The 19,949-nt window shown below is 52.9% G+C and overlaps 5 protein-coding genes across 5 annotated transcripts; 1 reads left to right on the top strand and 4 right to left on the bottom strand.

The window, feature by feature from the left end:
* Positions 1 to 1,423: 1,423 nt before the first annotated feature.
* Positions 1,424 to 5,299, bottom strand: SMAC4_14147 (uncharacterized protein; the record flags this gene model as incomplete). The annotated part of the gene is made up of 1 exon (XM_066091797.1): positions 1,424 to 5,299. One exon carries the CDS (start codon positions 5,297 to 5,299, stop codon positions 1,424 to 1,426), a length of 3,876 nt encoding a protein of 1,291 aa, XP_065947844.1.
* A 134-nt stretch (positions 5,300 to 5,433) lies between these two features.
* Positions 5,434 to 6,843, bottom strand: SMAC4_14146 (uncharacterized protein; the record flags this gene model as incomplete). The annotated part of the gene is made up of 1 exon (XM_066091796.1): positions 5,434 to 6,843. One exon carries the CDS (start codon positions 6,841 to 6,843, stop codon positions 5,434 to 5,436), a length of 1,410 nt encoding a protein of 469 aa, XP_065947843.1.
* Positions 6,844 to 8,347: 1,504 nt separating this feature from the next.
* Positions 8,348 to 11,140, bottom strand: SMAC4_08670 (uncharacterized protein). Its single transcript, XM_003347346.2, has 2 exons — positions 10,327 to 11,140; positions 8,348 to 10,269 (listed from the first exon to the last, which is right to left on the bottom strand). Exons 1-2 carry the CDS (start codon positions 10,875 to 10,877, stop codon positions 8,913 to 8,915), a joined length of 1,908 nt encoding a protein of 635 aa, XP_003347394.1. The 5' UTR covers positions 10,878 to 11,140; the 3' UTR covers positions 8,348 to 8,912.
* A 1,520-nt stretch (positions 11,141 to 12,660) lies between these two features.
* Positions 12,661 to 14,795, top strand: SMAC4_08671 (uncharacterized protein). Its single transcript, XM_003347347.2, has 2 exons — positions 12,661 to 12,840; positions 12,901 to 14,795. Exons 1-2 carry the CDS (start codon positions 12,685 to 12,687, stop codon positions 14,581 to 14,583), a joined length of 1,839 nt encoding a protein of 612 aa, XP_003347395.1. The 5' UTR covers positions 12,661 to 12,684; the 3' UTR covers positions 14,584 to 14,795.
* A 2,255-nt stretch (positions 14,796 to 17,050) lies between these two features.
* On the bottom strand, positions 17,051 to 19,439 carry SMAC4_08672 (uncharacterized protein). Its single transcript, XM_066090835.1, has 2 exons — positions 18,729 to 19,439; positions 17,051 to 18,595 (listed from the first exon to the last, which is right to left on the bottom strand). The coding sequence occupies exon 2, from the start codon at positions 18,267 to 18,269 to the stop codon at positions 17,199 to 17,201; it is 1,071 nt and encodes a 356-aa protein (XP_065947842.1). The 5' UTR covers positions 18,270 to 18,595; positions 18,729 to 19,439; the 3' UTR covers positions 17,051 to 17,198.
* Positions 19,440 to 19,949: the final 510 nt, after the last annotated feature.

Here is a 19,949-nt window from a genome sequence, read left to right as displayed (position 1 = left end):
ATGGCCCGTGCGTCCAAGGTTCGGACATCGATGTTGGACTGTCGTTTGCTGCTTTCAACAACTTCGCGAACTGCTTTTTACATTCCATGTACGTTCATGGATTCTGCTCAGGCGTCCCACCGCGCGGAAACGCTTTACCACCAGCTGCCTTGAATCATTTGGCATTCGGTCTTTGGAGGTGAAGGCTGGCTGAAGGACTCTTTGCAAATGTCTGTTCGCGGTAGTACCCGACTCTTGTGCCGATTTCGTCGATCCCAACCCAGAGTCTGTCTGGTGGTAGACTGGTAGCCATACCACAACATTGCCGTCGCCATCACCCATCGTCTCTCAACATTCACTTCTCATTATATCTTTCCCGGTCCTTGGATATTACATACGATCATCACAATGGCCATGCGAGGGACGCCACGAGTGCAGCCACCTTCTTTCGTGTTTCTGATCAGTCAAGGAAAAATGTTAACTGCTCGGAGCTTGGTCTCTAACCCTCATCAACACCGAAATTGTGATGACCGCCGGAGGAGGTCAAAGCCATCGTCATGTCTCGCACAATGGTGTCGATCTGGGTCTACATCTGCCGTCTACCCGCTGGATTTTCCGACCATCGTGTGCGAAATCTCAGATCTGGGAAACGGGGGAGATGCGGCGGCTCAGCTTTGTCCTTGCGTGCCAGCCACCCGGGGGCCCCCAACCGTTGATTCACAACAAGCCAAGCAAGGGAACATGCCAGTCGCCATGTAAACATTGCCAAGTTCGTATATACGGACCGGTATATACGACTGATCGCGCCCGGCATCCGTCATGGTTCCTTTGTTCTAGGAAAATTGTCTTTTGCATCGTCCTCGTCAGTTGGATGTTTGTCGTTGTGTGTCGTTACTAACCATACAGGAACCCCCTTTTTTACACTCATTGATCCCCTTTCACATCACCAACTAGTCACTCATTGTATTACCCCCAGCACCCTATTGTAAGATCAGCATGCGTTTGCTTCCACTTCTGGGCGGCTTGTTGCCCCTGCTCGGCCTTGTTGGTGCCGCCCCTAGCTGCAACCATGAGTGCAACCCTGCTTGTTGGACTTCCCGGTTAAACGTCAACACGGACTACGAGAACAAATGGCCCGTCACTGGGGTTTTGTTGTTGTTGTTGTTGTTGTTGTTGTTGTTATTTTTAACGTCTACTTCCGCCTCCCGTAGGGCATGAGACGTGCCGCACCGGTGAGTCTAGCATACAAAATTTAGAGCAGTGCCCTAATTGTCCACCAAAACCATTAATCCGAGGGCAAACCGAGGCCTACTGCCAATGTAAATCATGTGTTGCCCACAGCGTAAACGCGGCCCAACACTTATAATCGAATCGCCTAGTGGGCGAGCCGCCAGTATATGACGGAACCTGTAGCACAAAGAAAAAGATAAAAGAAATGACGAAATCACTCCTCTCCACTCTCACTCCCGCTCTCCTCCTCCCGCAAGGCCTCCTCCCGTCTCCTTGCACGGTGAACGAGCCTGTCCAAGTCCACCGTAACCCTCTCAATATCGTGGCCATGTCCAACCTCCACCCCTCTACTCCGTAAAAACCCCGTAAGGTTGTCAGCGGCGCCACCGCCGTCAGTGTGCTGTTGCCAGAGTGTCTGGCGCCATGCCTTTCTCGTACAAGTCCATGAAAAGAAGTGCGAGGTCTGGATTCTAGCGATGAAGCGCTGCCAGTATATTCCAATAGCAAGGGAGAGATTCTCCCGCGTAGCCGCTTCGCCCGTGACGGGGGAAACTGCATATGCCTTCCTGCAGAAAAAGGGATGGAAGGGATTCTTCCAGCTTCCACAGAAACATGTCAGCAGGGCGTCCTCGTGCTCGAAGCGCTCGTGGTAGTCCTTGAAATCCCCGTGGCCAGACCTGGCCGCGAGGAGGTGATGTAAAGAGCGTCTGTCCAGCTCTTTTAGTTCGTCGTTAGGCTGGATAGAGACCCCCAACCGGTAGTCTGCATAAGACTCTGGCTTGTTCGCGGCCCACCATGCCTTGAAATCCGTATGCGCCTCCCTCTTAGCAAGCCGCCTTGAGTGCGCAAGGGTAGCCAAGCCTTCATTGACTACCTCTCCTCCTTCGGCGCCCGCCTTAGCGAGCTTGTCAGCAATCTCGTTGCCCGTGATGCCCTTGTGGCCGGGTACCCAGCGGACGTCCACCAAACTGGGGCCGTAGCCCTTTCGGATGGCGCGGAAATCGAGGAAAGCCGCTTGTGACGACGCAGCTGGGGTTCCTCGGAGTCCTCTAATGACGGACGTGTTATCAAGGCATATCGTAATGCGTGGTCGGGCCTGTGCCTCCGGGAAGAGCGCCACAGCGGCCTTGAGACCATGCCGCGCGCCTTCCGCCTCCGCATCGAAAACTTCCGCTTGTTCTAGCTGACCGCATCCGCGGCCGAGTTCTGTCTGTCCTTGAAAGATTACGTAGCCAAAGCCTACGCACTCGCCCTCTGGTCTTTCTTCGGCGTCGGGGTCCTCCGCGTGCGCTGGGGGGCCCATCTGCTTAGCTATCATAGAGCCGTCGGTGTAAACGACAATCTCCGAGGGATCTCGTTGGAGAAGGCATTCTTTGAAATCCTTCGCAGCCCTGTCCTTAGACGTGGGCGCTGGATCTTTGTGAGTGTCTCCGTTATAGACGGGCGGCTGTAGAACAGGCCGCGGGAAAGGCAAGGCGAGCTGTGCAGCCGTCTGTAGAGTTATAGGGCGGCGAGGCAGGCCGCGCGGCGTCATTCGGGGTTCCGAGAGACGCGGGACGAGCGGGTGGGCAGGATCTAAGGTGAGGAGGCGCACAGCGTGCCGCCGCCGGGCCGCTTCTAGAAGAAGGGGGACGGGAGGCAGGCTAGCTTCGCGGTAGAGAATGGCAAGGCGCGTCGTTCTCCACACTGGTAAGCTGGCGCGGATGGCAATGTTAACCGCAGTCTGGACTTTATGGACGAGGTCCGCCAGTCCATTGCTAACAAGCGGAAACTCCCCTTGTTTACGATGAAGGGCGTGCTTCTTATGGCCTGGCCACCAGATTTCAGAGCCAAATAGGGCCTTTGGCAGGACGACAGCCTTCATAGCCTTCACCATGGAGCCTGGAGGGGCGCCGTGGTAGACTCTGTTGAGACCGCGTATGTGGCGGACTACCTGCTTGGCGGAGGCGAGCCTGTGCTCAATGTGGTGCTTCCAGTTCAGCTTGCTGTGGAGCCAAATCCCCAGCCAGCGCATTGCCGGCTGTGCAGCCACCTCGACTCCTCCGTGTGTAATGGTTGGGAAAGGCGCAGTTTGTCTTTTCCTGGAGAAAAACTGAATTTCGGTCTTGTCCGGCGAGAAGTCAACAGCGTTGTCTACTCCCCATTGGACCATGGCGTCCAGCTCTCGTTGGGCCTTCTCTGCGACCTCTTCGTTCGAAGTGCCAGTAACAAGAACTGCACAGTCGTCTGCATATCCAAAATGCTGTGCTTCGCTCTCTCCAAGGCGATGGACCGGCTCTGTGTAGAGCAAGTAGATGATGGGCGAGGCAGGGGAGCCCTGAGGGAGCCCGCATCTGAGACGGCGCATAGGAGTGGTCACCCCTGGGTATCGCACGCAGGCCATGCGGTCCGTCATAAAAGACTCAACCCAGCGAACCACGCAGTCCGGCCACCCTTGCTCCCGCAAACGTAAGACCAGCCTATCCACTAGGACGGCATCAAAGGCGCCTTTGACATCCATGGCTACAAGTGCAGCAACGAGTCCCTTGTCGAGTGCAGCTTCGATGTCGTGAAACAGAGCTTCCACAATGTCAACGGCCGAACGCCTTGGAAGGGCGCCAGCCTGCTGGGGATTCAAGACCCCGTTAGAAATGGCCGTCCAAGCAATCCGCCTGCCAATAAGGCGTTCGATGCCTTTTCCGAGGCAGGACAGGAGTGAGATGGGCCGCCATCCCTTGGCCGTCGTTTGGTCTTTCCCAGGTTTCGGTATCATAACCACTTCCGCCTGTCGGAAGACTTGGGGGTGGTAGCCGGTAGCGACGCAGCCCTGATAGAGCCGCAGGACAGGGTCTTTGATCGCTTCCCAGGATGCTTTCAACATACGGACGGTAATACCGTCGGTGCCGGGGGACGTGTTGCCAGAACCGCAAAGTGTTTTGTAGACTTCATCCGCGTGTACGACGGACGACCAGGGTAGGCGACGGCGTGGTACCGTGGGTACCCAGCCAGTTTCGAGGTCTTCCTCTTCGCTGTTCCTTTCTAGAAGGGCCGTGCGGAGTGCCTCCGCTTTGGTTTCTGGCTCGATCACGGTCTGCCCATTGATGACTAGTGGGGGGGCCTCCATCCGGTCGCGGGGCTTGTGCCACGCCACGATCCGAAAAATGTCCTTGTCGTCTCGCGCTTTCGTGATAAGGTCATCGAAGAACAGCTGCTTTGCTTCTCTGACTATCCTCTTAAATTCCTGCCGAAGAGCTTCTATCCGCTGGGGGATGGGATTCGGATTGTTGTGCCGATAATTGCGGAACATTCTGGAGGCCTGCGCGCACGTTTTATTCCACCACTTTGCGTTTTTCTCAGGTCTTGATGGCCTGCAAGAGATTTGGAGGGCCTCTGTAAGGACGTTGCAGAGGGCCTCGGCGAGCTCGTCGAGCCTTTCCGGGGAGTTCTCGCCTGCAGGGAGAAGCGGGACCAGACCCATGAGAAACGAGACGTTTTCGGCAAATAGTTTAATAGCCTCTGGGTCTTCACGAAGGACCAGTCGACGGCGAGGAGGCTCTACCGGTTGGATAGGAATGTCCGTAATGCAGACTTGGTGGTCAGAGCCGCAGTCCGCCTCTGGGGCAATTCTTGTTGAGCAGAGTGGTATGTTCGAGAAGGTAAGGTCGATAGTATTACCGCAGTTGTGGGTAGGAACACCAGGGGCCGTCAGCAAATCCAGGCCGTGCTCTGTAACGTAGTCCACAATTCGCGTGGCACTCTCTGATGTTTCCGCGCCAGGTTGCCAGGAGTGGTGTTTGGCATTGAAGTCGCCAGCGAGGAGTGTCCTTGTCGTTGGTTGCCAATTTTGCAGTAGCTCGAGGGCCGAAGTATCGTTTGACCGGCGGTAAATGTTAACGAAGGTGACACCCTGCGTCTCTACCCATAGCAGATCCCTGGTATGGCCGAGAGTGAACCCTCCTGCTGCCATTTCGCTACGAACGTACGTGGCGACGCGTGGGTGGGTAGTAGTCTCACTTGTCCATGTGCGGACAGGTGTGTAAAGAGCGTAGAGGGAGTGCCCGGGAATACCAAAGCGGCCCTCGTGGAACCACACTCGTGGCTCTTGGATCATAATCACGTCCGCTCCAGCCTCACTAGCAGCTTGGAGGGCAATTTCGTGCGTGTCGCGTGCTCGTGCTACATTAGCCTGAAGGACACGCAGTCTGGAATTGTTCAGGCTATCACGAGAGGGGGTTGAGTGTCTACTCATTGGCCGTCGGCCCTCTTGGAGGGCGTTTTGTGGCGGCTAGAACGACGGACTGCGTTATCCGAGGACGCGTACTCGCTCAACTGGACTACTATCATGTCCTCATCAGCTGGGGGCTGGCTTTGGTCAGAGCTGTTGGATTTAGATAGCTCGTCGGGAGACGTGGGGGTATTTTCCTGGTTGTTGGAGGGGGCGGCGCGGTTGTATTTCTCGGTGAAGAGAATGCCACCTTTCTGGCGAATCTCTCGCTGCTGATGAGGTGTTGGGCGGATGATGGTATCTCTTTGGTGTCTCGGGCGCATAGGACACTCGACGTGGGTGGACTCAAAAGGGCCACAGCAGTTGGCGCATTGAGTGTGACGGTCACATTCACCGTGAGCAGTATGTCCGCATTGTGGGCATTTTGCAGCGCGAGCGCACCCTCTACGGCCGTGCCACCCAAAGCATTTGGTGCATTGGTCCAGTGGGCGGCGTTTCTGGACAAGGCGGCTGACGTTGCTAACGTCAAAGAGGCGGAAGGGAGAAGCAGGCCTTTCAAAGGAGATGAGCCAGGTTGCATAGGCCTCGCCAGGGTGGTAGGACTGGGAGGGACGGAGGGCGACAGGCTCTTGGCCGGTTTGGACGAGAACCTCGTCCTTGATGGCGGTGGTTGTGTCTACAGGGGCCATACCGAATCGCATGGTCATAGGCACATTCTGGACGGCATAGGTGACCCATTTCTTGGGCACTTCGACTTGGACGCAACCAAAACGGGCACTAATCTCGTCCTTATGGGCCATGAGAGTCTGTCGGACAGCGTCATCCTTGGGCACGAGGGCAAAACCAGTAGGCACCTTGTGGCAGCCAGGGATGTCGGCGGGGGCGAGGCGGAGGGATGTTTGCACTTCTTTGCGAATAGCAAAGGCATCTGTGTTGACGTAAGGGGAGTCCCTATCAAGTCGAAGAAAGACGCGGCCGTCACTTTGGGGTACGGCAGCCTTACGGGTGAGGCTGGATTGGGAGTTCAAAGCGGAGCGGGAGGCGGAGGTGGAATCTGTGCCGCGGGCGGCAGCTTCTGCGTAGGAGATGGGTCCCTTTCCCTTGCTGGCAGAGGGAGTGGAGGCCTTTTTGGCGGCTGGGGCAGACGTAACCGGGGTGGGCGAGGGAGGTGAGGCAGAGTTTTTCTCCGCTTTGGCGAGAGCTTCAGAGATGAGGGTCTCAGCGAAAGACGTGATGGGGCCGGAAGCAGCAGAGGTGGCGGTGGTGGCGTGGGCAGGACGGGCTTCCTCGTCAGCAGTTCGGGCTCTCTTGGCCGACTGCGCCGTCGTGGAGGGCGGGGGCAGGACGAAAATGGAGTCCGGCAGAGGTGTAACCGGTATTATAGCCGGCGGCGGTGTTTGGGGGGGCCCAGAGGGCGAAGGCGTAGACATTTTGATGTTGTGAATGTTTGGATATCGACCGTGAAAACGGCGATTTAGGTGGTGTTAGTGATTTTGCGGGCAACCAAGAGTTAGCACTAACACTTGGCGCCAAGGGTTTTTGTTGTAGGAGGAAGATGACGAAAGGCGTCCGTGTAGGGTTTGGAAGCTGGGGTTTGGATGGAATTTTGGAGAGACAATATGGAATCCCCAAACTCGCGGAAAGGCTCAACAGTTCTTTTGATCTGGCTTGCACGACTCGTTGCTGCCTTTAAGGCAGTGTTGGTTATAAGATCATGAATCTGCAACGCCACCTCGGCGCCGAGTCCGATTGCGCCTGATTGTTTGAATAGATCCAATCCTCCCGACCTGGAGTGCATCTCTCTCTCTGTAAGGCTCTCCCCGTCGGGAACCGGTTGATTTCGAGCAGTAACATCGGACACCCGTCGTATGGTCGATGGCGAGATATCGCTTTGGGCAGACACTCTGGATCTCTGGGCGCGTGCTGTTTATGTACTTCTGTTGTTGGAGATGGATTCGCGAAAGAGGGAATTCCCATGAGCCGTAAAAAGGAAAAAAGAGAGGACTGGCGAGTCCCAATTGTAAGGCTACGCTTGGAGCTGTTTGCGCGGTTTGCTGTAGAGAGGTGGCTGTGAAGAATGTGTATCTCGTCTCTCAACTGTGCGATCTCTGTTTCGAGGCCGTTCCTTGATGGTGTCATCATGTCAGCAAGTTCTGCCCAACACTCCAATTCCTCGACGATGACCTACGACTCGAGTTGCACAAGTTGCATACTCATTTTCATACTAGCTTTGAGCCCTTCGAGCTGTAGCTGCAACTCGTTCATCCTGGGAACAAGGCTTTTCCTCCAACTCCATGCTGCAAAGAATCGTTGACGAAAGTGGGACTCGCTGCCTATCTCTGTTCTGTGTGACTCGATCATGGCTTGCTGGTCTTGGAGAGACTTCGTCAACTCCTCGCATTGCGCATGCAGCAGTTCCAGTACCCCTTCCGTGTGTATGAAGTGGATGACCGAGGAAGTGTCGTCATCCGGGCGTCTCCTGGCCAAGCTTAGCTGTGCGCTTTCAATCAACTTAGCAAGACTGGTAAGAAACTCGGAATCAGCTTTGAGACGGCGTGCAATCCTGGTCGAGTCCCTTGATATCTTGGCGACATCGAGTATTGCTGAGGTGATCCATTCCCTCCAGTGTTTCATCCCGAGGACGGGCTGGCTATGCCGTGGTGAACCAGGAATGACTGATGTGGATAGGATACACAGAAAAGGACCAGAGAAAGTCAAAGGCTCGGGGCGAGGGTAAGAGCTCCATTTTGAGCTGTCAAGTATCCCATGGGGGCCGAGAAGGTTATGGTGAATTTCTTGGGGCTTCAAGCATTAGGGCGCGGGGGAATGAAGTGCAAGAAGCGTAAAAATGGCTTGGGCAAAGTTGACGAGAGCACCAAGCCCCGTGTCGAGGGCAACATGAATAGCGAGACATGCCTACGGCAACTTCTTGGTGCCAACTGGCAAGTGCAATTCACGGAGTACATGCAAGCTTGTGAAATGAGTTGCCTCACGTATCCAATTGGGCAGCTACGTCTGGAGCCCGACGCATCGATAACAGTGTCTATCCATCAAACGTGGGACAGGCGAGGCCACGCCTGCCATCCTTAAGTCAAGTTTCCAATCGACAATTCCATCTGAAAGCATTTCCTCCGGACTTTCCTTCACAACAACTGTGAGTCAAGTTTTGAGTGGGTCGAGCAATTTGCAACATCAGTAAAGAAGAAGGGAAAGAACAAAGGAGATTGCCAGGAATCTGGCGTGAAACGGCACTTGCTGTCCCTGTGCTCATTGTGTAGCGAGGAAAAACATGAAAAAATAATCCTCCTAACTTTTGATCACCAATCTCTTGACTCCGTCTCTCCTCTGTTTTCCGCATAATCGCACGCCGCTTTGCCTTCCCCGAATCAGAAATGCATTCCCTTCGAACCTACTGTGTAGGTTGCACCGCTTCGGTCTCAAAACAAAAGAAACCCGATACCTCCCTCTGCAGCTCCCACTCCCCGTTCAGGCTTCACGCCTAGACATTCTGAGCCGCCGGCATTGTTTTCAACACAATACCCTGCTCACATGGATCTTCTCTCGAAACAATGCATTCCCTCGTCATCTTTGGGATGACCCCAATCTCCCACTCATCATCCGACCGATTAACTTTCCAAGTCAGCGTCACTCTGCCAATCCCTTCATGGCATTTCGAATCCCATTTGAAACTCGTCCCATCAGGAATCCTTACGAACTTCGGATCCTCCAACAGCGTCTCTTCGGGCCACATCAGCTCATCGATCAGCGTACGCAGCGAGATGATTCCGTAGTAGTGAATCTCTCTCCCTTTACCACGTTTATCGTGCAGGTTGGCGATGTACAAAGAAGTGTCTAGGCGTACTGGTAGGCTGCGCCATTGCTTCCGGTAGTCGAGAATCTCGACGGGTAGGATCATGGGAGGAGGACGTTCGGCGGTTGGGCACCTTGAGAGAGTTATCCATGGTATGGGGGCTCTGAGCGTTTCGCCGGATCGGCTTGGTACCGGCGCAAGGTCATTATCCGATGCTGAATAAGGTGAAGGGCTCCGAGACTTCGGAGGCACTGGTCCATCAATTATGGGAATGTTGTGGGTGTTGGGTGATGGGGATCGAGAATGTGGGTGATCTGGGCCGGAGTTTGAGTTTGTCCCTAGGTACAGTTCATCCTTCGGCTTGGGCTGTACGTCCGATTGCTGTGCTGAGAGAGGATTTACTCCCGGGGCAGGTGTGGCAGGCTCGATGATAATGCCGGGTTTGGTGGGCTCCAGTTCCGGCACAGTGCCGCCGGTATATGGGGGCGTATCCGGTGCTGGTCCGGACTGAGTGTCTTGTTGCAGTCTTGGGGTTCGCGGCCGGTAAGCCTCCGGTCTAATACTCAGCCCAGGCTCTCGCACAGTTTCCCCAAACTGGGATGTCCCTGAGTTACCAGATGGCCTCCTGGACCTATGTCGCCTCTGTGTCTGTCTGGAGCCTTCCTTCGACAATGACATGGCTTCCCCGGGAGTAATCCGCGGCGGGGACGTCATCTCTCCGGGAGCAAGCTGTGACCTGGACATGGCTTTTTCAAGAGTTTCAGTGCTTTGGTAGCACATTGGGCAAGTTGAGGGTGATAATTCTCCCTTAGGCCAAGTTCCAAAGTTGGGTCTGACCGTAAGAGCCTCGATAGAGGCAGACAAAGGAGGGGGTGGCAAGCCCTTTGGAGGAGCTTTGCCCGTGTTGCGTACACAGCTTGCAAGGTAGCATATCTCCGTCGTTGCATCGGCATTCTTCCTCCTGGGCTGAGTACGTGAAGGAAATTCCTTCCGCAGTTGCTCAATGGTTTCGATGTGGTTTTTGATAAGCTGTCTCAGCGCGTCTCTGGAAGCAGCTTCGTCAGCGAGGAGCTCTTCTCAGTTGGAACCGTTTGGTACTCACATCTCTTCTTTCTTTCGACGCGACTCAGAACGGGACTGAGAACGAGATTTAGAGGCTTCTCCATTGCGGGCCATGATCTCGAGCTGGATGATTGCCAAGACCAACTGAATAGTTGACTTCAGCTGCTCCATTCGTGGATGGAGGGCCTCCAGCTTGGGTTTTCTGATTTTCTCCCATTTCCATGCAGCATAGAACCGAGCGGGATAGCTGCTGTTCTTGTTGGCGTGTTTTTGCTGCAACAGTTGTATCTTCTTCATCTGCACAAGGATATCACCATCCAAAGCTTTCGCATCGTCCTCTATGCACCGAAAGATCTTACGATCATGCATATAGCCGACAAGTTCCGCTCCAGCCGCCGGAAGTCGATATTTGATAGAGTATTCGGCTGTATGGATCAAGTCACGGAAGGATCGGAAGGGCAAAGCGTCATTGTGGAGCTGACTGCGTATCGTCCTTGCGGCGTCGGCAGTTTCGACTATGAGTTTGAAGAGGTTGAATGCGGCCGCTGCAACACCCAGCACAGCACTTCCGGTTTCGAATATTTCGGCCATGTTGAGCCTCTCAAGGAGAATATTCCAGCTTAATTTATGAATTGGTACCAGTGGAAGTCAAAGGGAACCATGAGGCTTTCCGCGCGGGGACTTATGAACTTAGTCACGGATGTCCTCCTCGCCCTTTTCCTCTCCATGCTGACTTTCCGCTGGCAAATACCAGGTTCCGTCTTAATCGCCGCCGAAAAAGCCGAGATCCCCTCATCGAAAGCCACAAGTTGAGTCTTCACATTTCCAATCATCAAAAACCGACTGAAAGAGCCGCAATTTTCGTGTTCGCTTCCTCCTCCTAAAAGCTATTGGCACTATATGTGTTGTCAATGCATCTTGCATATGAGATCTCAGACGTTGGCAAGGGATTCGTCCTTTTCCCCACGAGCCCACAACATCGCGGGCATCAGCCTGTCAGAGCTGCAGCAAGCTGTTGTGCGACTATGTCCGGCCTCCCAATCTGGGATAGGTAAGCAATGTTCATGCAACTGTATGTCGCACCGTGGCTTTATGAGCAAATGTTCAGGATGTTCTGCATCGCCATCGTCCGTAAAGAACACTGTGGACGGCAGTGGGTGGCCGACCGGCGGCCGTCAATCCTCACGTCCTTATAGGGTGAGACATTGTCAGCTGGTGTAGGCTAGGTAGGCTAAGTAGGCCGCTGTATTCCGGGCCGACGCAATACAACCTTCTTAATGTCGAAGGTTTGAGTGTTATCTTGACGACTCTCTCGATTGGGGTTGTAAGGTCGTGGGCTTTTGCCGTGTTGTACGGCGGGCGGCCATCTTCAGCTTGACTAGGGACGGATCTTTGTCATGTTTTTTTTTCGGGCCTGAAAGGGATAAGCGATAGCCCACCTCGGACACCTTGTGCTTGTGGTAACATCGCGCGCTTTGCTGGTCCCCGTTGGAACCTAGGCATATTTTGAATGAGGTTCTGTTATCTCTGAGCACTCCTTCTTCCTTCCTTGGGCTTCGTTGATGCCTCAACTGGGTGGCGATGCCTTGGTGTTCCGGCACGTTCTGACAATGCTCCCTTTATCTCATCATTAGCACCTGCGATTCTGTTTTGAGACCTGGGGTCGAGCATACTCAACTGTAAGCGGATATTGCGGCCTTGGGTACGGCTTCCATGTCGAGCGATGCTGAGAACCGAACATAAACACGGCAAATGCAAGCCGTCCCGGATCTTCACATGCACCTGCGGATGCTTGGGCACACATGCACTGTCTCATTGCCTGCTGTTGTTATTTTTAACGTCTACTTCCGCCTCCCGTAGGGCATGAGACGTGATAATGTGGGTGTCATTGATGTCTCATTGCCTGTGCACGTTGCTGCGAGCTTTTCGTCGTTATCCCGCTTTCCCGCTAACAGCTGCCTCTGCAGTGGTGGATCATCAGTAAACTACACTGGACGATCCGCTAGCTACAACTGGAAATTTACCTTTCAATGGACAACCCTTTTTGGTCAGCGCGATGCAACTTCGGCTCGGCTTCTTTGGTTGATTTCTCCAATTTTCCAAAGCCTGTATCCAACCACTCCTGGCCAAGTGTACTGTGGTAGAGAGGACTGTGTCCAGCAGACTTTATGGGTACCGAATTGAAGCCGCACGCCCTTAACAACCTGGAACCGAAGTTGCCTCGGTCGCTAACACCCCGGGAGATTCAGCTGTATGGCAATTACCCAATCACGGACCACCGAGCAAAAGCGCCGTTGTCTTGGCCTCCTCTTCTTATTTTCCTGCACCTTCTTTCTCTTCTATCCTTCTCAAAACTCCCACATCCTGTGTAGGTATACATTCAACCACAACTCCCAAGATGGCACGCATCAAAAGAACTCTGCGCCTTTCACCGCGAGAAGTGCTGCGGCGGACACCCTGGGCAACTCCGCATATTTGGGATGCAGCCGACCTGCCTGCCCAGTTGGCGCCCGAGTCTGACCGGTCCCCTGGGCCTGTCTACAATCTTGAACAAGTTCGCACAACACCATGGGGACTCCAAGGAAGATATCTCTGTGAAAATCCTGCCTGACAGCAGGAGTTGGGTCCCAATGAGTACATGATAACCAGTTACAGGGACCACGACGATATCTGGCTACCCTCGTTTTTTGCCGAGTTAATGGAAGACCACAACCAGATTTCCGGTCTCCAGATGGAGGGTGTCTTTCGCGGTCGTTGGGTACGAGATCGCAAACTCCGGAAGCCCGCTTGGGGTTTCCCTGAGAGGCCTTGGCAAAGTTGGAATTGGCGCATGCCCCTACGCAGCCAGGGCTCGCCGCCTGAACCGCTGTCGCTTCCTCAGGACTATGTGATGCAGGCATACCCCCTCGGCCATGAAGATAGCATATGCGCAGCGGATCTGGACATGATTGATGTACCGAACGCCACCTTCAATCCGTGCCCGGGCGGCAGAGGCATGCTCGACAAGCTGCCCGTCGAAGTGCTTGAGATGATCATCGAGTATCTTGTACCGACCGGTTGTACATACAACTTCTTCATGGCCGAGATGAGAGATGTCCACTCAGAGTTTCGATCAATCCGCTACGTCGTTCATCAGATGGTGCCTATCTGGACGCCAAAGGAACTCGATAAACTTGATGAACGACTCGACAAAGAGGAGGTTGATGCATGTGAGGATACGGACGAGATGGACTTCCCAGATGGGGAAGGTGACGAAGAAAAAGAGATTGCAAAAAGGAGCAAGACAGCGATCCAGGGAGGTTCTGCCCACATGGCCCTCGCATGCATCAACAAGACCTTCCAAGATCTCATCTACGCTAGGTTCTACGGCGGCAACACCTTCATCTTCCACCTGTCTAGCTATCCCTTCACGCCGATCAACATCGAAGCAAGGGACCTCGACACACGTTGGACATCCTGGACCCGCGTCCTGACCCGCAACGTACGACCCCGCGTTGTCACCCGCAACACGGCACGGCCTCCAGGTCCTCTCGGTCCTATCACCGCTCGGGCGGCAAGATACATCACAGATATAAAATTCAGCATCGTTACTCCATATGAGGACACCACTGATGAGGAGGCAATGGGTCACCTTGCCCAGGCAGTGGACTCCGCCGTTAGTCTTCTTCTTCTGACGCCGACGGACGCGAGTCCGGAAGAACAAGAGAAGCGACGGCAACCAAGTGTATCGCTGCATCTACAATTCTCGAGCCCACACGCTTCAATGGATGACAACATCGTCACGTTGCAAGCGGGATTTAACCGTGTTACGGAAAAGATTTACGTTGGACCTGGTACGTGGAGCGGAATTCAGGGTAGGTTGGACCAAACGCCGGCGGAGAACAAGCTGGATCTGATGATGCAGCCGCTATGGAAGCTGAGGGGCTTAATCAAGGACATGTGCGTCCATGGCTATGAAATTCCGATGGATTTCCTGGACGAAGTTGGGCTGGTTTGCGTGGACAAGGAGGTGCCGCCATCAACGATTTGTTACACCTACCACAACCAAACTACCTGCGAGTGTATCAAAAATGGGGCACGTGAATGTCCCCGGAAGCGCCTTCTGAGCGGCGTGCCCACGCCGCGATGGCAACTTGAGGGCTTGGGGTGGACTTTCTTCAGGGGTGCGGAGAGGTTGAAGGAGAGAAACACTAGAGATGACACCACTACTTCTCATTCAGCCGCTACCAAAGCTACTGGCACAAAGCCTCCCATATACATCCCTTCCGCATATGACAAAGGGCCGTGGTCACCCTGAAGCGGTGGTTTCCTGGCTTCCCACTTTCCCATATCGTCCGCTTCGGTACAAAGTTTTCGGTCAAACGACTGCGTGCGAGATTTCACGATTTTTCTCCCTATTCTTGATTTGTAATTTTAGCTTATAATTGCGCCTTGTCTAAAACCCATGGGCTTCGCCTAAGGTTTTATGGGGTGCGGGTAGGTTTACTCATGTAATACCGAATGACAAATTCTATGTCAACCTTGGAAACTAGGGTTGAATGCCGAAAGTATTGGTCGTACTCGTGTAGAGGTCTGAAACCTTTCCGAAACGTGATTTGGGCCGGAGTGAGTCCTCCGTCGTGATCAAAATGACTGTCATGATCGGAGTGACCGCGATGAGAATTTTCTTCCATGTCGACCTCGGAATCATCCAAATCCAGTCTCCAAGCCTACCCCATGGCTTTCCATAGCACTTAATCTAAATTCCCACTTCAACGAGGTCCGTAATACTCCCAGAGCACCTTTTCTCCTTTTGCGAATCCACATTGTGGGTGAATTGTGGTTCCGGTGGGAAGCCCTGCCTGGAGCCGATGGCACAAAAGTCCATCCCCCCTTTTTCGCTTCCACGAGTGGATATAGCGTGAAGCGAACCGCCCGAGATTTCAAAGTCGCAGATACAAATGCGAGAGCAATCCGTGGGAACTTCCAAATACATTATCCCACCATCCATGCAAAGCCGTCGGATACGGAGTGCTGACGAGTCAAGCCTGAACGAAGCACGGTACGACCCTGACTTGACATTAAGAACGTTTATATCTGTCACGAAGAATTGTACCTTGGTTGCTTCCAGACCGGCTTTGGCATTAAGATTCAACCTTGAGGTTACTCTGGTCAAGAGGAATGCAAGGATTTTCCTCCAGCCGTAATAGGCGGCTTCGTAGATTGCGGTTCTTCCGAAAATATCTTGTGCATTGACATCGGCTCCTCTCTCCACCAACAGCTTGACTACGTTTAAGTGGCAACTACAGGCTGCAGAAATAATCGCTGTAGTCCCAAGCACATCCCTATCCGGGATGTTGGATTTGTGTGCTAAGAGAAGCCGTACGATGTCATCACAGCCAATGCGTGATGCTATGAGAAGTGCCGTTTCTCCACGCGCGTTCCGTGTTGTGACATCTGCACCTGCGTCAATGAGAACCTTGACCATTGCAAGATCTTTAGACATGATGGCACAATGAAGTGGTGTCAGTCCAGTGACAATGGAGAGAGACACCGATGACGAGACTAACAACCCTTCAAAAGGCAATGTGGTTCTGAGGATACCGCTGGTGGCATTCACGTCTGCCCCTTGTTCAACTAAGAACTTGACGATGTTCGTATCCCGGCTCCAAGCTGCGCAATGCAGCGGAGTTTCGTCGACCACGCGCACTGGTAAAGGGCCAGCGTGGTAGAAGTCGCGGTTTCCGCGGGTGACCGCATCCCTGGAAATACATTCCCCAGACAACCCAATGATCTTAAGATCAAAGTCCTCGGCCCATTCGTTATCACACCATCTTTCTATCTCGTTGCGCAAGTGGATAAATGAGCAATGTCTTCCCCGAATATTAACATTAGTTCCCAACCGTAGTACTTTCTTTACCACGTTGTGTTTTGCCCTCTCCGAGGCAATGTGTAGAATATTGCCAACGAGGCCTCCTTGGACATTGACATCGGCGCGTTGACGGAGTAGTATATTCACATCGCCATAGTACTCACAAGCCATTGCCGCTTGCAGAGCACTTCCCCATATAGTCCTCCCGTTAGGTTTGGGTCAGCATGGGATTTGAGTAACAGAAAAACAATTTGGTGAGACTTTTCCCAGCTAGCAATGGCTGATTGAAGTGATGTACCATACTTGCCACCTTGGGCGCTGACGTCGGCCCCAAGCGACAACAGTTTGGTAACCATCCCTTCGTCTTGAACAACTACTGCCGCCTGGAGCGCATTTCCATAGACTCCCCCCTGAACGTTGACATTTGCGCCTTTTTCAAGCAGGAAATCGGCAACCATCCTGTGTTTCTGAGCAATAGCAGCTTGTAAGGCAGTCCCGTATGTTCCTCCTTGCAGGTCAATTTGGGCACCCTTATCCATGAGTGCCCTAGTAATCTCATACAGTCCTCGAGTTGAAGCTGCTTGAAGGGGTGTGTCGAAGAATCCACCTTGCAGATTAAGACTAGGATCTTTGGCACTACTGAGAAGGGCTTCAAAAAGCGTTTTCAAGTTGAGGGATCCATGAAGCACGAGAGAGTAGGCGAGACTTGTTTTTGATTCCGATTCAACAACCAAGGGCCATAGGTTATTGCCCATCTTACGTTTCGCATAGTAGGAGAGCACGTGTAAGGTGTTAAGACGGGAAGCCATGTCGCTCAATGCACTGTCCTCGAGGCAAAACTGTTCAAAAAGTTGGTTCCGGACATAAAAGAAATTTTGCGCAGCAGTCCTTGAGCCTGTCATGGGAGGCTCCAACTGGATTCCTGATAGTGCTGGAGAAAGCTTTCCAAGTCTACCATTCCGCAAGAGAAAATCGCTAACGGACTGGTGAATGAACCGTGCATGTGGACGATGGTTGGCGCCACATGTGAAGTTGTTTACACCTATCTCAACAAGCCCTCTTTACCAGTCCCTGATCCTCTTATGGATGTCGTCGCTTATCCCGTTGTGAATCAAGTTGCTCAATGACTCTGGTTTCACTCCGGATATGACGGCAAAATAGAGCTCCCGAGCGCTTGGCGGGCCGTCCTTACAAAACAAAACCCACTGCAGAGTGAGCACCGTTGCGTCAATATATTGGTTGCCTTTGATAAGAATCCGCTCGAATAGCTCCTCAAGGCCTGTCGGAGTCGTCTTGAGCTCTTCGCGCATTCGCTGCACGTCGCCGCAATCATATGTCTCGTTCAACAGCCTGACCACAAGCACGACCCACATGAAGATACCCAACGACCGTGCGATGACGCTATGGCTTATTCCGTAGTCATCCGTATTGAGCTTGTCGTTGATATACGCCGTAATGTCCTCATTGTGTCCTGGCAAGTTATCGAGGATCAAGTCGATTCGGCGCTGCATGCTGATTTCCGGGTAATGGCGGCTGGAGAGACCAATCCTAAGCCTGAGCTTCAGCGACGCACTTCCATGTCGAGCCTTATGGCTAAGATTTTCCAGAAATTCGACCATTTTTTGGACTTCCCTCTCGTCGCACTCGTCCAGAGCGTCAACAAGAATCAATATGGGCTTGGATGGCTTGCATGTGGGAAGATGCTGGAGTAGGAAGTCTTTCAGATCATTTTGTGTCCACTTGAAGCTCCCTCCCCCATTCAATCTACGCTTTGCGTCGTAGATCTCGCGAAAGGGCGCCCAGAGTGATTTGCTGCCGTCCAACTTGAGCAAATGATAGACCAAGGATTGAAGCATGCCCAAAAGCGACTTCTCATGCGCGCTTCCGCGGGCGTTGAAAAAATGCTCCGCTGTCAAGTATCTCCCGCTTTTTTTGAGATGAAGAAACATATGCTTCATGATTGTTGATTTGCCGGCGCCTGGTTTTCCTTTGATCCAAAACACTCCGTTGGATTCCTCAAGACCCCGCTGAGATTTCCATCGGGTATACTCCTCGGTATTGAACAGCCAGTCACCAGTTGTAGAGTAAGCAAGCTCTATGCTCGTTTGGCGGCTATCGAGGCCGTCGAACATCAAAGATAACAAGCAGGCCTCTCGGACTAACACGATGTTATATTCTTAGCATACATTCGTAAGTGGATCATTCTCGGGCGCCAAACTAACTGTCTTGTGTAGGACCATATTTAAACCGCCTGGATACCACTGCCATTGAGTTTGCCTTAAACTTCTGCAAGTAACGCAGGGCTGTCGTATTTTGTGCCGAACTTAGCTTTGTCCGAGTGATCGGCGTCGACTGGAACCTTTGGCTCCATTATGTCGGGCAACTGTAGCAGAGCAGAGTCCCTTTTGACAGACAACATGAAATCGCCAGTCCTTTTGTCGCTTTGGGACGTTTCGTCCTAGAATGTGAAAGAGATTTGTTAGCCATGCAGGCAATCGTAAATGGATAGGAGTATGCATAGACTATGTGCCGCTTGTGATGCTTAGTACACGACCCCTCCCAACCGGATATGCCAAAGGCTGTTTACTTACCCATTTTAATACCCGCGTTTGTTGAGTCTCGAAGAAGCTGACAATTTTGTATTCGTATGTGTGGTAGACGTTCTTGAAATCCGTAAGCTGACCTTCCAGGGCCGGGGAGTTGCATCTCAATTGCTCGACAAGGTCCAATCGCGGGTGATTCGGGTCAAGCTTGTTGAGAATGCTCGCAATGTCTTCAACCAAGAGAGCTTTGTGAGGAGTAGGCAGAAAGAAGATACCGTAGGTGGTCTTGACTAGTGCGGTCATATCTTCATCACTTTGGAGTTCGGCTTTGATAAGAGCCTTGGTGTGTTGGATACTTCGTCAGTACACACTCCCTTGATGCAACGACGGTGTGTCGGTCTTACATGTGCGAGAATGAGGCTACCAAAGCTGTGAGCGACGAAGAAAATTGGCCTTTGTCGCAGCTAGATTTACAAAGATCAGCCAGTGACGATGAAGGAGTTGAGCCTGGAATCGGAACCCTTATTTCAGTCGTTTGTCTGATGCTCTTAATGGACTCTCGGAAACCTCGACAGGTGATGCAGCGTGTGCGACAGTGCGTGTAGTGGCTGGCAGGAAGGAGACGATGCAACTGGCCATTTCAATCCCGTTGAAAGATGTTATTGGATGGAAAAGCGTGAAAAAGGAAATGGGGAAAGGCCATGTCTGTCGGATGCCGGACTGCGTCGGGATTCGGACCGAGCACATTATGAACGGGAATCAATGGATTGAAAACAAAATTTTCTCGGATGTGGGAAAACGGTTGATCGATGGCCTGGTTGAAAAGGGAAGAATGAGTGTCAGGCCAGTACCTCCTAGAGACTCGACGATGGAAAATCAAGTCGGGTTGCTCTTTCCACATCGACGTTGGGAGGACGCAATGGAGCTTGTGGTTATCTTATCTCTTGCGCCTGTGCCGCCACACGGACGGAAAGGAAGGTGTACTTCCGGATATGTGCCTACTGCGGGTACATTGGCAATAGAGGTACCTACCTCAAAGTACCTAGTACCCTTCCCGCCCCAAGACAAACGGGCCAATATCCATCGGGAGAAGTTGCCTTCCTCTACCTCCATCGCCCTCCATTGCACCATCTTCCTCTCTTCCCGTCGCCCTCGCCATCAACAACCTCAACACATTCGTTCACCACCAAAACATTCATCTCCGCGTCCAAAGCACCAGCGGAAAGCACGAACCACAGCTGCGAAGACGAAAGGAGATCGAACACTTCT

This window comes from Sordaria macrospora, chromosome 7, assembly GCF_033870435.1.
Source record: "Sordaria macrospora chromosome 7, complete sequence".
In the NCBI taxonomy this organism is placed as follows: Eukaryota; Fungi; Ascomycota; class Sordariomycetes; order Sordariales; family Sordariaceae; genus Sordaria; species Sordaria macrospora.
Note: the sequence above shows the minus strand (reverse complement) of the source record. Positions and strands in the feature narration are given on the sequence as shown.

Excerpts from the sequence above, each read along its gene's own strand:
- SMAC4_08670 (XM_003347346.2), bottom strand. The coding sequence starts at position 10,877 with ATGGCCGAAATATTCGAAACCGGAAGTGCTGTGCTGGGTGTTGCAGCG. Across the intron at positions 10,270-10,326 it reads CGTCGAAAGAAAGAAGAGAT|AGACGCGCTGAGACAGCTTA; the intron begins GTGAGTACCAAA and ends AGCTGCTTCCAG.
- SMAC4_08671 (XM_003347347.2), top strand. The coding sequence starts at position 12,685 with ATGGCACGCATCAAAAGAACTCTGCGCCTTTCACCGCGAGAAGTGCTG. Across the intron at positions 12,841-12,900 it reads CTGTCTACAATCTTGAACAA|CAGGAGTTGGGTCCCAATGA; the intron begins GTTCGCACAACA and ends CCTGCCTGACAG.
- SMAC4_08672 (XM_066090835.1), bottom strand. The coding sequence starts at position 18,269 with ATGTTCGACGGCCTCGATAGCCGCCAAACGAGCATAGAGCTTGCTTAC.